This window comes from Rhinolophus sinicus, chromosome 18, assembly GCF_057876585.1.
Source record: "Rhinolophus sinicus isolate RSI-liver-muscle chromosome 18, RSI-T2T, whole genome shotgun sequence".
NCBI classification, from domain to species: domain Eukaryota; kingdom Metazoa; phylum Chordata; class Mammalia; order Chiroptera; family Rhinolophidae; genus Rhinolophus; species Rhinolophus sinicus.
Window position 1 is genome coordinate 81,633,480 of NC_142518.1, and position 11,244 is coordinate 81,644,723.

General features: G+C 43.6%; 1 protein-coding gene and 1 long non-coding RNA gene across 2 annotated transcripts; one reads left to right on the forward strand and one right to left on the reverse strand.

Moving 5' to 3' along the window:
- Positions 1-1,340: 1,340 nt before the first annotated feature.
- On the reverse strand, positions 1,341-1,783 carry LOC141569617 (uncharacterized). The gene is made up of 2 exons (XR_012493310.2): positions 1,631-1,783; positions 1,341-1,535 (listed from the first exon to the last, which is right to left on the reverse strand). It is a non-coding gene; the product is annotated as an uncharacterized LOC141569617 (long non-coding RNA).
- Positions 1,784-1,920: 137 nt separating this feature from the next.
- SLC25A5 (solute carrier family 25 member 5) lies at positions 1,921-4,783 on the forward strand. The gene is made up of 4 exons (XM_019717047.3): positions 1,921-2,142; positions 3,149-3,635; positions 3,858-3,998; positions 4,357-4,783. Exons 1-4 carry the CDS (start codon positions 2,032-2,034, stop codon positions 4,512-4,514), a joined length of 897 nt encoding a protein of 298 aa, XP_019572606.1. The 5' UTR covers positions 1,921-2,031; the 3' UTR covers positions 4,515-4,783.
- Positions 4,784-11,244: the final 6,461 nt, after the last annotated feature.

Below are 11,244 nucleotides of genomic sequence, written 5' to 3' on the forward strand. Positions count from 1 at the left end.
AATTGAAGAAGACACAAAGAAATGGAAAGATATTTGTGCTCATGGATTGGAAGAATCAACATAGTTAAAATGGCCATATTACCCAAAGCAATATACAGATTTAATGCAATCCGCATGAAAATCCCAATGGCATATTTTAAAGAAATAGAACAAAAAATCATCAGATTTGTTTGGAACCACCAAAGACCCCGAATAGCCAAAACAATCTTAAGAGAAAAGAACAATACTGGAGGTATCACACTCCCTGACTTTAGCTTGTACTACAGGGCTACAATACTCAAAACAGCATGGTACTGGCAGAAAAACAGACACATAGATGAATGGAATAGAATTGAGAACCCAGAAATAAAACCACATAAATATGGACAGATAATTTTTGACAAAGAAGCTAAAACCATACAATGGAGGAAAGACAGCCTCTTCAATAAATGGTGCTGGGAGAATTGGATAGCCACGTGCAATAGAATGAAACTGTACTGCAACCTGTCACCATGTACCAAAATTAATTCACAATGGATCAAAGACTTAAGCATAAGACCTGACCCAATAAACTGCATAGAAGAAAACATAGGTACTAAACTTATGGACCTTGGGTTCAAAGAGCATTTTATGAATTTGACTCCAACGGCAATGGAAGTAAAAGCTAAAATAACCGAATGGGACTATATGAAACTTAAAAGCTTCTGCACAGCAAAAGAAACCATCGATAAAATAAAGAGGCCACCAACTGAATGGGAGAAGATTTTTGCAAACAGTGCCTCTGATAAGGGGCTAATATCCAAAATATACAAGGAACTCATGCAACTCAACAACAAAAAAACAAACAACCCAATTGAAAAATGGGCAGAGGACCTGAGACATTTCTCCAAAGAGGACATACAAATGGCAAATAGACATATGAAAAAATGCTCAACATCACTAATCATCAGAGAAATGGAAATTAAAACCGCAATGGGAAATCACCTCACCCCAGTCAGAATGACTATCATCAAGAAGACAAATAGTAACAAGTATTGGAGAGGCTGTGGAGAAAAAGGAACCCTCATACACTGTTCGTGACAATGCAGACTGGTGCAGCCGTTATGGAAGGCAGTGTGGAGGTTCCTCAAAAAATTACAAACAGAATTAGCATATGACCCAGCAATCTCTGTCCTGGGTATCTACCCAAAAAATCTGAAAACATTTATCCATAAAGACACGTGTGCTCCAATGTTCAGTGCTGCTTTGTTTATGGTGGCCAAGACATGGAAACAATCAAAATGTCCTTTGATAGATGAATGGATAAAGAAGTTGTGGTATATATACTCAATGGAATACTATTCGGTGGTAAGAAAAGATGATATAGTCAATTATTTTTAATGCACTATTTTGAGAACTCAAAAGTGATGCAAAAATCCATGAGGAACAAATGGCCCTCCCCCTGACCACCGTACCCCGCAGTTGCATGACCCTGTCTCACCATAATCCCAGGCTTGGGGCTTCCAATTAAACTTTATTTACTAAAACAGGTGACTGTCCAGCGGGTCGTAGTTTTCCTGTATGAAAAAATTTTAAATATTGCATGAAATATTATTTATCTTGATTACTGTGTTTGTTTCTTTTTGGCATCCCTTTAAATCCTGCGACTCACCCTCGTCCCGGAACTGCTCCAGAGTTTTTTGTCCAGGTACATGGTGACCTCAGCGTCCCTCCCAGCTCCCAGGCCTCTCCCAGGGTCCACAGTCCGGATCCTGGGCATTCCCTGGGGCCGCCCCTCCCTCCTGCCATGTGAGGTGCTGCGGACAACCTGGGTGCAGCGGAGAGGTGTCCTGGCCCGACTGTGCGGCTTCTCTCCCCTCCCCCAAGCTCAGAGCCACTCAGCGGTCCCGCAGCCAGGCGCGCCGCCCGCTGGGCCCGCCCCCGACGCCGGCCACCCAGGCGCCGGCTCCGCGTATATAAATCGGCCATTTGCTTCGCTCCGCCCCAGAGCCCGGAGTCCCAGCCGGTTCGTAGCTCGGTCTTTCAGTAGCTCGCCTCTTCTTCCCTTTCAATATGACAGATGCCGCTGTGTCCTTCGCCAAGGACTTCCTGGCAGGTGGAGTGGCCGCGGCCATCTCCAAGACGGCGGTAGCGCCCATCGAACGGGTCAAACTGCTGCTGCAAGTAAGTCCTGGGGTCTGAAAGCCCGACCAGGAAGGTGGGGGTGTGTGACGGGGGAGGGCGTCGCGCAGAAAGCAGGGCCCCAGGGATGGAGGGGGGCGAACTCTTTAGACAGGCTAGGCGAAGTGGCAGTGTGAGGGCCGGGGTGTCCCAGAGGCGGACCAAAAGGCAAACATAAGGGAGGTGCTTCAGTGACCTGAAGTTCCGGATCTAGGAAGGGGTCGGGGGCGGAGGAAGGTGACGAAGGCCGGGGCCTTGGTATCCGGGAGGCCGCAAACTCGGATGGGGTAGTCCGGGATTTGTTGTGTCCCCGGGCCTTGGGGTCAAGGGCGAAGCCTGAAAGCCGGCACTAGAAAAAGGAACACTTGACCTTACCGAAGACCTCAAGGTCGCGGCAAGGAGATCACAGCCTTGAAGAGGCCACGCGGCGGGTCGAGCGGCCGCGCTCCAGCCCCGCCTGGCCGGAAGCCGGCACCGGGAAGCGCGTGTGCCTGCTGCGTCCGCCTCCGCGCAGCCGCCGGTGCGTCCCGTGGCCTGCTTGCCTGAGTCGCGCGCCTTCCCGCTTCGGCCCTATGGCTCTATAGGGCGCACCCCGACAGACGCCTTGGGGTGGCCCACGGCTCACCTCTAGGGGACGAGTGGGACGGAATCAGCTCCGGAGAATTGAGGCGTAGGCTCTGGTCACCAAGGTGACCGCACCCAACGTGGGACTCGCCTTAATGCCTCTGAACCTGATTCTGACCTTTCTCCTAGGTCTAAAAGTCACGGGTCCGCTTGAGGGTGCCACCTCCCCACCCAAAGGGGTGGAGACATAATGCCCCTAACGGTGTAGATCACCACATCCACCTGTGACAGCGTCAGAGGGTTAGAAGGGTGCAGCCTGTGATACACAAGACTAGATCTAGGGGGTAGGAGCTAATCTTAAATCGCTTTGAGATGATATATTTCCTTCCCTTTCCCCTTCTCCATGGTTATAACTCTCCCTGTTGGCCTCTTTCTTGTCTGTCAGGTGCAGCATGCCAGCAAGCAAATCACCGCAGATAAGCAATACAAGGGCATTATAGACTGTGTGGTTCGTATCCCCAAGGAGCAGGGAGTCCTGTCCTTCTGGCGTGGTAACCTGGCCAATGTCATCAGATACTTCCCTACCCAGGCTCTCAACTTTGCCTTCAAAGATAAATACAAGCAGATCTTCCTGGGTGGTGTAGACAAGAGAACCCAGTTCTGGCGCTACTTTGCTGGGAATTTGGCATCAGGTGGTGCTGCTGGGGCCACTTCCTTGTGTTTTGTGTATCCTCTTGATTTTGCCCGTACCCGTCTAGCAGCTGATGTGGGCAAAGCTGGAGCTGAAAGGGAATTCAAAGGCCTCGGTGACTGCCTGGCTAAGATCTACAAATCTGATGGAATTAAAGGCCTGTATCAAGGCTTTAATGTGTCTGTGCAGGGTATAATCATCTATCGAGCTGCCTACTTCGGTATCTATGACACTGCAAAGGGTAAGTTTGCTTTGTGCTTTGAAGCTGTGTTCTTATGAGGCAATTTAAAAGATCATTATGCCATCCTAATTTTCCAGGAACCAGAAAGGTGTTTTTTTTAATTGCTGAAAGCAGCCAAGGTCATCCAGTACAACCCTTGTATACAGATGAGATGTCAGGGGGAACATCAAAAAGAAGTCAATAAAACTGCTTTCTGTAAAGGTCTCTCTTTCCTATTCTCAGGAATGCTTCCAGATCCCAAGAATACTCACATCTTCATCAGCTGGATGATTGCACAGTCTGTCACAGCAGTGGCTGGGTTGACTTCCTATCCGTTTGACACTGTGCGCCGCCGCATGATGATGCAGTCGGGGCGCAAAGGGAGTAAGTTCCATTTGAGCAGAAGATGAAGACGTGGGCATGGGGCATAGGCATAAACTAGTGATGCCTGACTTGAAAAACAGCAGTCTGTTCAGATCACAGGAGGGGGTTGATTGTGTCTGCTGCACAGTTGCCTTGGAGCAGGCCCTTTAGATGCCTATGAATGAGGGTGCTTATATGGTATTAGAGGTTAGTCCAGTGGGTAGTCTACATACTGTTGTTCTCTAGGCACAGCATTAATATTTCAGTGTTGCCCACGCTGATGTGTAAATCTTGAGTTTCAAAAAAAACTAACAGTCCAGTAAATTTTAGGACTTTCATCAGCCTTCAGTCGCTAACTCCATGTCTTTATCCTTTGCAGCTGATATCATGTACACAGGCACACTTGACTGCTGGAGGAAGATTGCTCGTGATGAAGGAGGCAAAGCTTTTTTCAAGGGTGCATGGTCCAATGTTCTCAGAGGCATGGGTGGTGCTTTTGTGCTTGTCTTGTATGATGAAATCAAGAAGTTCACATAAGTTATTTCCTAGTTCCCCCCCCCCGCCGTGAACAGGCATGTTTGTTGTATTATGGAACATACCTTGAGCATTCTTGACAGACTGTTGACTGTCTATCAATGGCAACTATTTTACCGGTTGAAAATGGGAAGCAATAATATTCATCTGACCAGTTTTCTCCTAAAGCCATTTCCATGATGATCATGATAATGATGGGACTCAATTATATTTTTTATTTCAGTCACTCCTAATAAATAATACAATTGAAGAAATAAATATCTGAAATATAATTTTGTGTGTGGTTTATTTCCTGTAAAATATATTTTATAATTTAGTAAGTGCTACATTTGAGTAAATGCATGTTTAATAAATGCTATGAGACCTCCTGAGATAAGAAGAGCTTTCTTTTAAAACCAATCTTTAGCCATCCACTTACCAAAGAATAGCCTGGTTGTATGACCCATCAACATTCCCAATACATTAGCAAAATGAAATTCAGGCCCACTGCATCCAAAAAGCATTGGTCCATGGCCTGTGGGTGGTCATAGCTGAATGAGCTTTCTCCAAAAAGTAAAATGTACCCACCTTTCCTAGTCCTGTGGTTATTAATCAAGAAATACAAGCTGAAATGTTCACTTTTAAATGGTTATGTGAATTTCATCTCATCAAACAAAAAGAATTATAAACTATAAATAAGGTAATAATTTTTGTCCAGTTGCTTTCCCTCATCCAACTTCACCTGGCTCAACCCATTTTAATTTAATCCCATTCAAAGCAGAGGATTAGAGCTGGCACAGTTACGCAGTGCTGAGAGTGTACTGCTGTTAAAGATTACAGGGAGAGCTAGACAACTGCCATGACCTCAAAACTCATTTTACGAAGAGGAAATGTATTTGCATTTTGTAATAAATCCAGTCAATGGAGGACATTTATGGTTTTTTTTTAATAAGCCCTTATTTGGGATCCATATGACAATGTTTGTAATTTCTGTACCTGTTAAGCCTCAGAAATCCAATGGATTTTGCCTGTAACACGTGATTTGTGAATAAAGCATCATGCCTGTCAAGCCACAACTTTAAAAGTAGAAAATGATAGGTGATTCTCGTGCGCAGGTAAAACTCATTCCTAAGGAACATCACACCTGCTAGCATGTTATAAATTCTACTCACCAGGGGTCTGCATAGCATGCGTCAATACCCAGGGGACCCTAGATCTTTAATCTGAATTGTAGTGTATCTTAGTTGTTAACTCCTCACAATGTGTACATATATCATCAAAACAAGTTGTACACCTTAAATATGTATAACTTTTATATGTTAAAGATCTTAATAAAGTTGTTGAAAAAATCCCAAACTTTTTTTTTTTGGTATCAGAGAGGCCTGGATTCTGCCACTTGATTGTGTTGTTGGGCAAGTTACCTAATTTCTGTAAGTTTCAGTTTTCCTCACCTATACAATGAGGATAATAATGCCTGCCTCAGAGGGCTGTTGCAAGGATTAAATAATTTATGCAAAGCATCTACCCTACTACATACATTATAAGCACTCTATAAATGGTAACTATGATAATTATTAAGAGGCAATTAAGATTTCAGGGGTTCCAGAATCAGAAGTACCTGGATTTGAATCCTGGCTCTGCTGCTTACCTAGCTGTATGACCTTGAGCAAGTCACTTAATCTCTCCGAGTCTCAGTTTCCGCATCTGTAAGGTGGGGATATAATAGTGCCAGCCATATTTCCTATGGGTGCTGTGAGTAAGGGTTAAGGAACATAAAGGTTTAGAGCAATAAGTATGGCACCTGGTATCTAGTAAGCACATCACTAGAGTTTTTCATAATTAGGCATCCATTTTGCCCAAGCAGAGTGCCACTTAATAAATTCAAGCCCCCTTTTCTTTTTCTGTGACTGTCTAGACATACCATATTGTGTAGAATTTCTATAAAATAAACTTCAGTTTAGGATTTTTTCAGTTATAGATTTTGACCCTGAAAGGCTGCAAGTTAAGGCTGCAAACCACAATGCAAGAGAACCCAAGCATCCTTTATGGTTATTACAATAGATGTGGACTCACTGAGCTGCAGCTATTAAAATAAACCTAGGACCAGGCATTAATGATCAGAAAGCAAGAAGTGGTGCCTCCTGCAATTGGGTGGCCGACATAGATGAGGTGGTAGTTGTTTTTTTCTGTTGTTTCTATTCTTGTTGTTCAATGATTTTTGAAATTTAATTTAAAGACAAAGTGGTTTTAATCTCTGTCCAAGCTGTGCAGGATAGTGCTATAGAATTCATTATGCCCATTATGCCCATGCGACCATTGATGGTACACAATCTTAGTAACACCCTAATTTATGCTGCTGTTTTGTTACTATTCAATGCATAACAGGATCCGTGGAGCCTGATTCCAGGTGAGAGAGCCAGAATACAGGTCAGCTCGCGCACAGCCGCACTTCCCATTCCAGAGGCCTCTCCACTCAGTCACTGGAGGCAGTGTGCTGCGGGGGCAGCGGACCGCCGGACCGCTGGACCGCCAAAGAAAGAAACCAGGGGTGTCTCCCCACAGGAGCAGTTGTCGTGGATGGTAAGTCATTTAAGCCATTATTTTTGTATTAAAAGAGATGCGGATATGTTAGAGAGTCTATTGCACAATTTCAATGCATTTTAAAAACATAAGGGGAAAAGAGAGTTCTTGCGTACAGAGGACCATTTCTGGTACTGCCCCCAGACCTTTGGGAGGACCCATTCAGCCTCTAAAGTATCCTGGATACTTTAGAAAAAAATTTAAAGTACCATATTAGATGATAGATTTTCAAGCGTTGGTGTTACTGGGGTAAATTTCATTTCTCCTGTGAAGTTTGTGAGCTTAGTCTTTCTATTTCGTTTTTCAGCTTTTTGAAAACAGTTAATATCTGTACCTGGTAATCAGTCAAATAGTAAAGATATAAAATGAAAAACAAATATCTGCCTGTCCTGCCTTTCCCATCCCCAGCCCCTCTCCTCAAAAGTAACCATTATGAGCAGTTTCTTGTATATCCATCCAAAAATTTAATGCATATTGTTGGAATAATAGCTGATTTATTTTTATCTGAATCATATTCTCACTGCTTGCATCCAAAATGGCATGATCCTTTTAGACGGGTGTCAGTCTTGGGGTACCAGGACTCTCAGATGCTGTCGGAGGCAGAAAGGTGGGAAAGGGGTAGCTTCTGAACTCTGAACAAGGATTTCTAAGTGTGACCTGTTATTTAAACCCGAAACCAGTACTTTCCTTTCGGGTTTTAGCTTTGGTCACCGAGTGGGGCCAGTCAGTTCTAACATCAGAGTCTTAGTTTCTCCTCTAAAGTCCCTTCCACTTTCAATGTTCTCTGGCTCCATCATTTTTACATGAAGCAGAATCTGTGAAAGGACTGGGATTAGGTGATTTAATCCTTCCAGAGAACATTTTAAAATATCTAACACACTTGTAAGTGAATAGTTTCTAAGAGCAGTCATTTGCAAACTGTGTGGGTGGGTTGGCATTGCAAGTAAAATTACAAATGTAAAGATTTACATTAATTTCGGGACCAAGAAGCTGAGCAACAAAATTACAGCTCAGAGTTTGGGTCAAAGGTGATTTGATTTACCTGAAAATAATTAACGTCTGTCTTGTCAAAGCCTCATCTTATTATGTGTAATGTGCACTTCGATATGCAGGTGGAGATTTATTTGGACAACAAATACTGGATGCTGCAATTTCTAGACACACACAAAAAAATGCCCTGTGTTCCATTCAAAATGTTTGGAGGAGCTTTCCCATAATTTCAGCCATTATTTGCTTTATGTGCAGGTGAACAAGTTCAGATGCATGGTGCTCTTCTTAGCCAAAGGCTTAAAAGAGCCTTTGGTATCCCAGCAACAAACGTAAACAATGTTCAAGTGACAGATTGGGCAGCTGTTTCACTGGACACTCTTCGGAGATAAAATTGAGTTCAATTAAAGGAGTCTATTAATCCATGGCTTTTCCATGATTGTCAGTGGAAGAGAGGTCTTATTTTGATTGTGAGCATCCAACTTGGGATTTAATTTCCTTGGGCAACTTTGTAATGCAGGGAGGAAATTTACCACTGTTGAGATTTAAGAGAACATTTTGAATCTGATCACATGACACGTTTCACCGTCTCTCATGTTTTCCCTCCTAGAATGGAGATAGTTGTGGCGGTAAAGATATAACCAGAGCAAAGTTTGTGCTAAATTGCTGTTGACAGATCAACTTCTAAGGGCTTTGTATTTGGGAATAAAAAGGAAAACTCTTACATCTAAATGAGCTTCCAATGCCCTGCTTGGTGACAAACAGAGACATCTCATGGGCAGAGGCAGATGGATCATAAAGCTGACGACACTTCAGCTTCGAAGGCACCATTGGCATTGCGCCTTTCCAGCCCTGGAAGGTGCTGTAGTAATGTTTCATTTGGTCAGATGGTTTTTTAAATTTTTCAAAAATAAGATATGTTTGTGTTTTTTAAGAGGGCTCCAAAATTACATAAGCTGGTCACCTCCCCCCCACACACACACACACACAACACCTGCATCTACTCCTGCTCATGAAGCTCTAGCAGATGCAGGAATATGCAGCCGGCTCTGTACATAAGGCCAGAGGTGGGACCTAAGTCTGGGACCTGCTCATCACCCAATCTCACCACTACACCCCATTTTCCCGCTCAGGACATGCTCATGAGAATCTTTTGGGCTAGGAGTCTCGTTTTCAAATACCAAACTTTCTCACTTAACAGCTATCCCACTTTAATTGCTGTGTGCCTCAATTTCCCCACCTGGCATATGTGGATAACAATAGTACCTACCTCAAAGAAGCAGTGTGAAGCTTAAAGGGGTTAGTATCTATAAAGTGCTTAGAATAATGCCAGGCACCTGCTTTACACATTTTTGCTATTATTATAACAGTTATTGTTTTATTGGAATACTTTGTCATTTCATTCATGGGAGATTGGTGTAATAGATTTAACCGTGACCTATGGATTTTCTAAAACAGTCACGTGTACTATAGAAAATGCCACGTGTACTATGGAAAACGCTGAGACCTGGGTTTTGGTCTGTTTTATCTGATTGCACCTTGTGTGGAGAGACAGTACATGCACCTCTTGTTCTGTTACTTCTATGCATGCTCTGCAGTCGGACACCAAACCATTTGCCATTCCCTAGCTATGCCACGAACTTCATATTTCCTAGTGTTTACCTAAAAATCAAAGGCCTTTCAAAGTGAGAGGCAACACGCATTTATTTGAGATTGAAAAAAAAGGCAACTATTTGGGGTGCACTGATTCAAGCAGAAGCCCAAATAATGTTCTGATTGGGAGACAAAGGCAGTGGGTATTTATGAGAAAGGGAAGGGGGGAACAATTATATCAGTAGAAGGAAGACATTTCTATTGGTGCAAATAACAGAATGATGTCAATTCTAAACAAGTTTTAAATTTTCAGTCCAGTAGTCATAAGTCCTGTAGTCATACTATCTGCTTTTTTGTTATCTTTGCAAACAGTTCTTTGGGGCACAAGGTTGCTTTAGGCACAATACAAAGGTTATTTTGCCCTGTTTGAACATTCCAAGGCTTGAGGTATAAGGCGTGCAAGGTAGTTCCTCTGGCATGGCAGCTCCAGCTCCATTTTAAAGTGGTTTCATTTATTATTTTTTATTGTAGTATTGTTGTACTATTATTTTCCCTGTGCCTGCCCTTCCCTGCCTCTTTGCCAAGGCACGGTCCTTCAAGACCCAGCTGAAATCACATGTCCTCTGTGTGCCTTCCCAAACTGCACCAGCCAGCACTTGGTGCCCTCTCCTTTGAACTGCTAAAGTAGTCTATGTCAGCTCCATGAGGGCAGAGATTTTGTCAGTTTAATTCATGGTTGTAACTCCAGTGCCTAGAATAGTGCCTGGCACGTAGTGAGTATTCACAAAATCATTGTTATGTGAATGCATTATGATATTTGTTTCAGGGTATGGTAACTAAGTGTTTATTTGTCTGTCTTAATAGAGGCTATGTCTTGTTCCTCTTTACATTCCTAACATGGAGCATAGAATGTAACACATAGTGGCTGTGTGGTAAATGTTCACTGGAGGGAGAAATGAACGAGAGAATGAATGAATGAACGACATGTGGAATTTGTTCCTTTGGTTACCAATGGGCAGAAATGAATTTTGTCTGGATCCAGCCCCTTGCTACAGTAATAAATTGTATTTATTGTTTTCCCAGACTCTGGGCTGAGAGGGATGATCTAGATAGAGCAGGGGTTTGCAATTCACCTGTTTCCTGGACTGCTGCTATGTTATCCATGCTAGAGAGCTAGAGAGCCAGGGCCTTGGGACACCTCCCTCCCCAAATCTTTGTAAAAAACAGGTATGACGCCACATCCAGTGCACCTACCATCCTGTGAACATATGGTGCCCATTTGATCATGAACCCCTCACACGGAGCCTTCCACATAGTAAGTAATTGATGACTATCTGGTTGTGATGGTGACAGTGCTGAATACTGACTGTCACACAAGATGACTCAGGCCACTTCAAGGGGAGAGGAACAGGGGTGTTACTGGGGCATCTGAGGACTCTGCCAACAGAGGTGTACCAACTGCACACCCACATTATTAGGGCTGATTAGACCAGCCATACTCCTGCATCTAGGCTTGATGTTCCCAGCTCCTTAGACATCACCAGCTGCTGAAAGCCAGTGAGAGCCCTAGAGTGAACGTGACCCTCTTTGACCT

Coding starts and splice junctions, on each gene's coding strand:
- SLC25A5 (XM_019717047.3), top strand. CDS start 2,032: ATGACAGATGCCGCTGTGTCCTTCGCCAAGGACTTCCTGGCAGGTGGA. Junction 2,143..3,148: donor GGGTCAAACTGCTGCTGCAA/GTAAGTCCTGGG, acceptor CTTGTCTGTCAG/GTGCAGCATGCCAGCAAGCA. Junction 3,999..4,356: donor GCAGTCGGGGCGCAAAGGGA/GTAAGTTCCATT, acceptor TATCCTTTGCAG/CTGATATCATGTACACAGGC.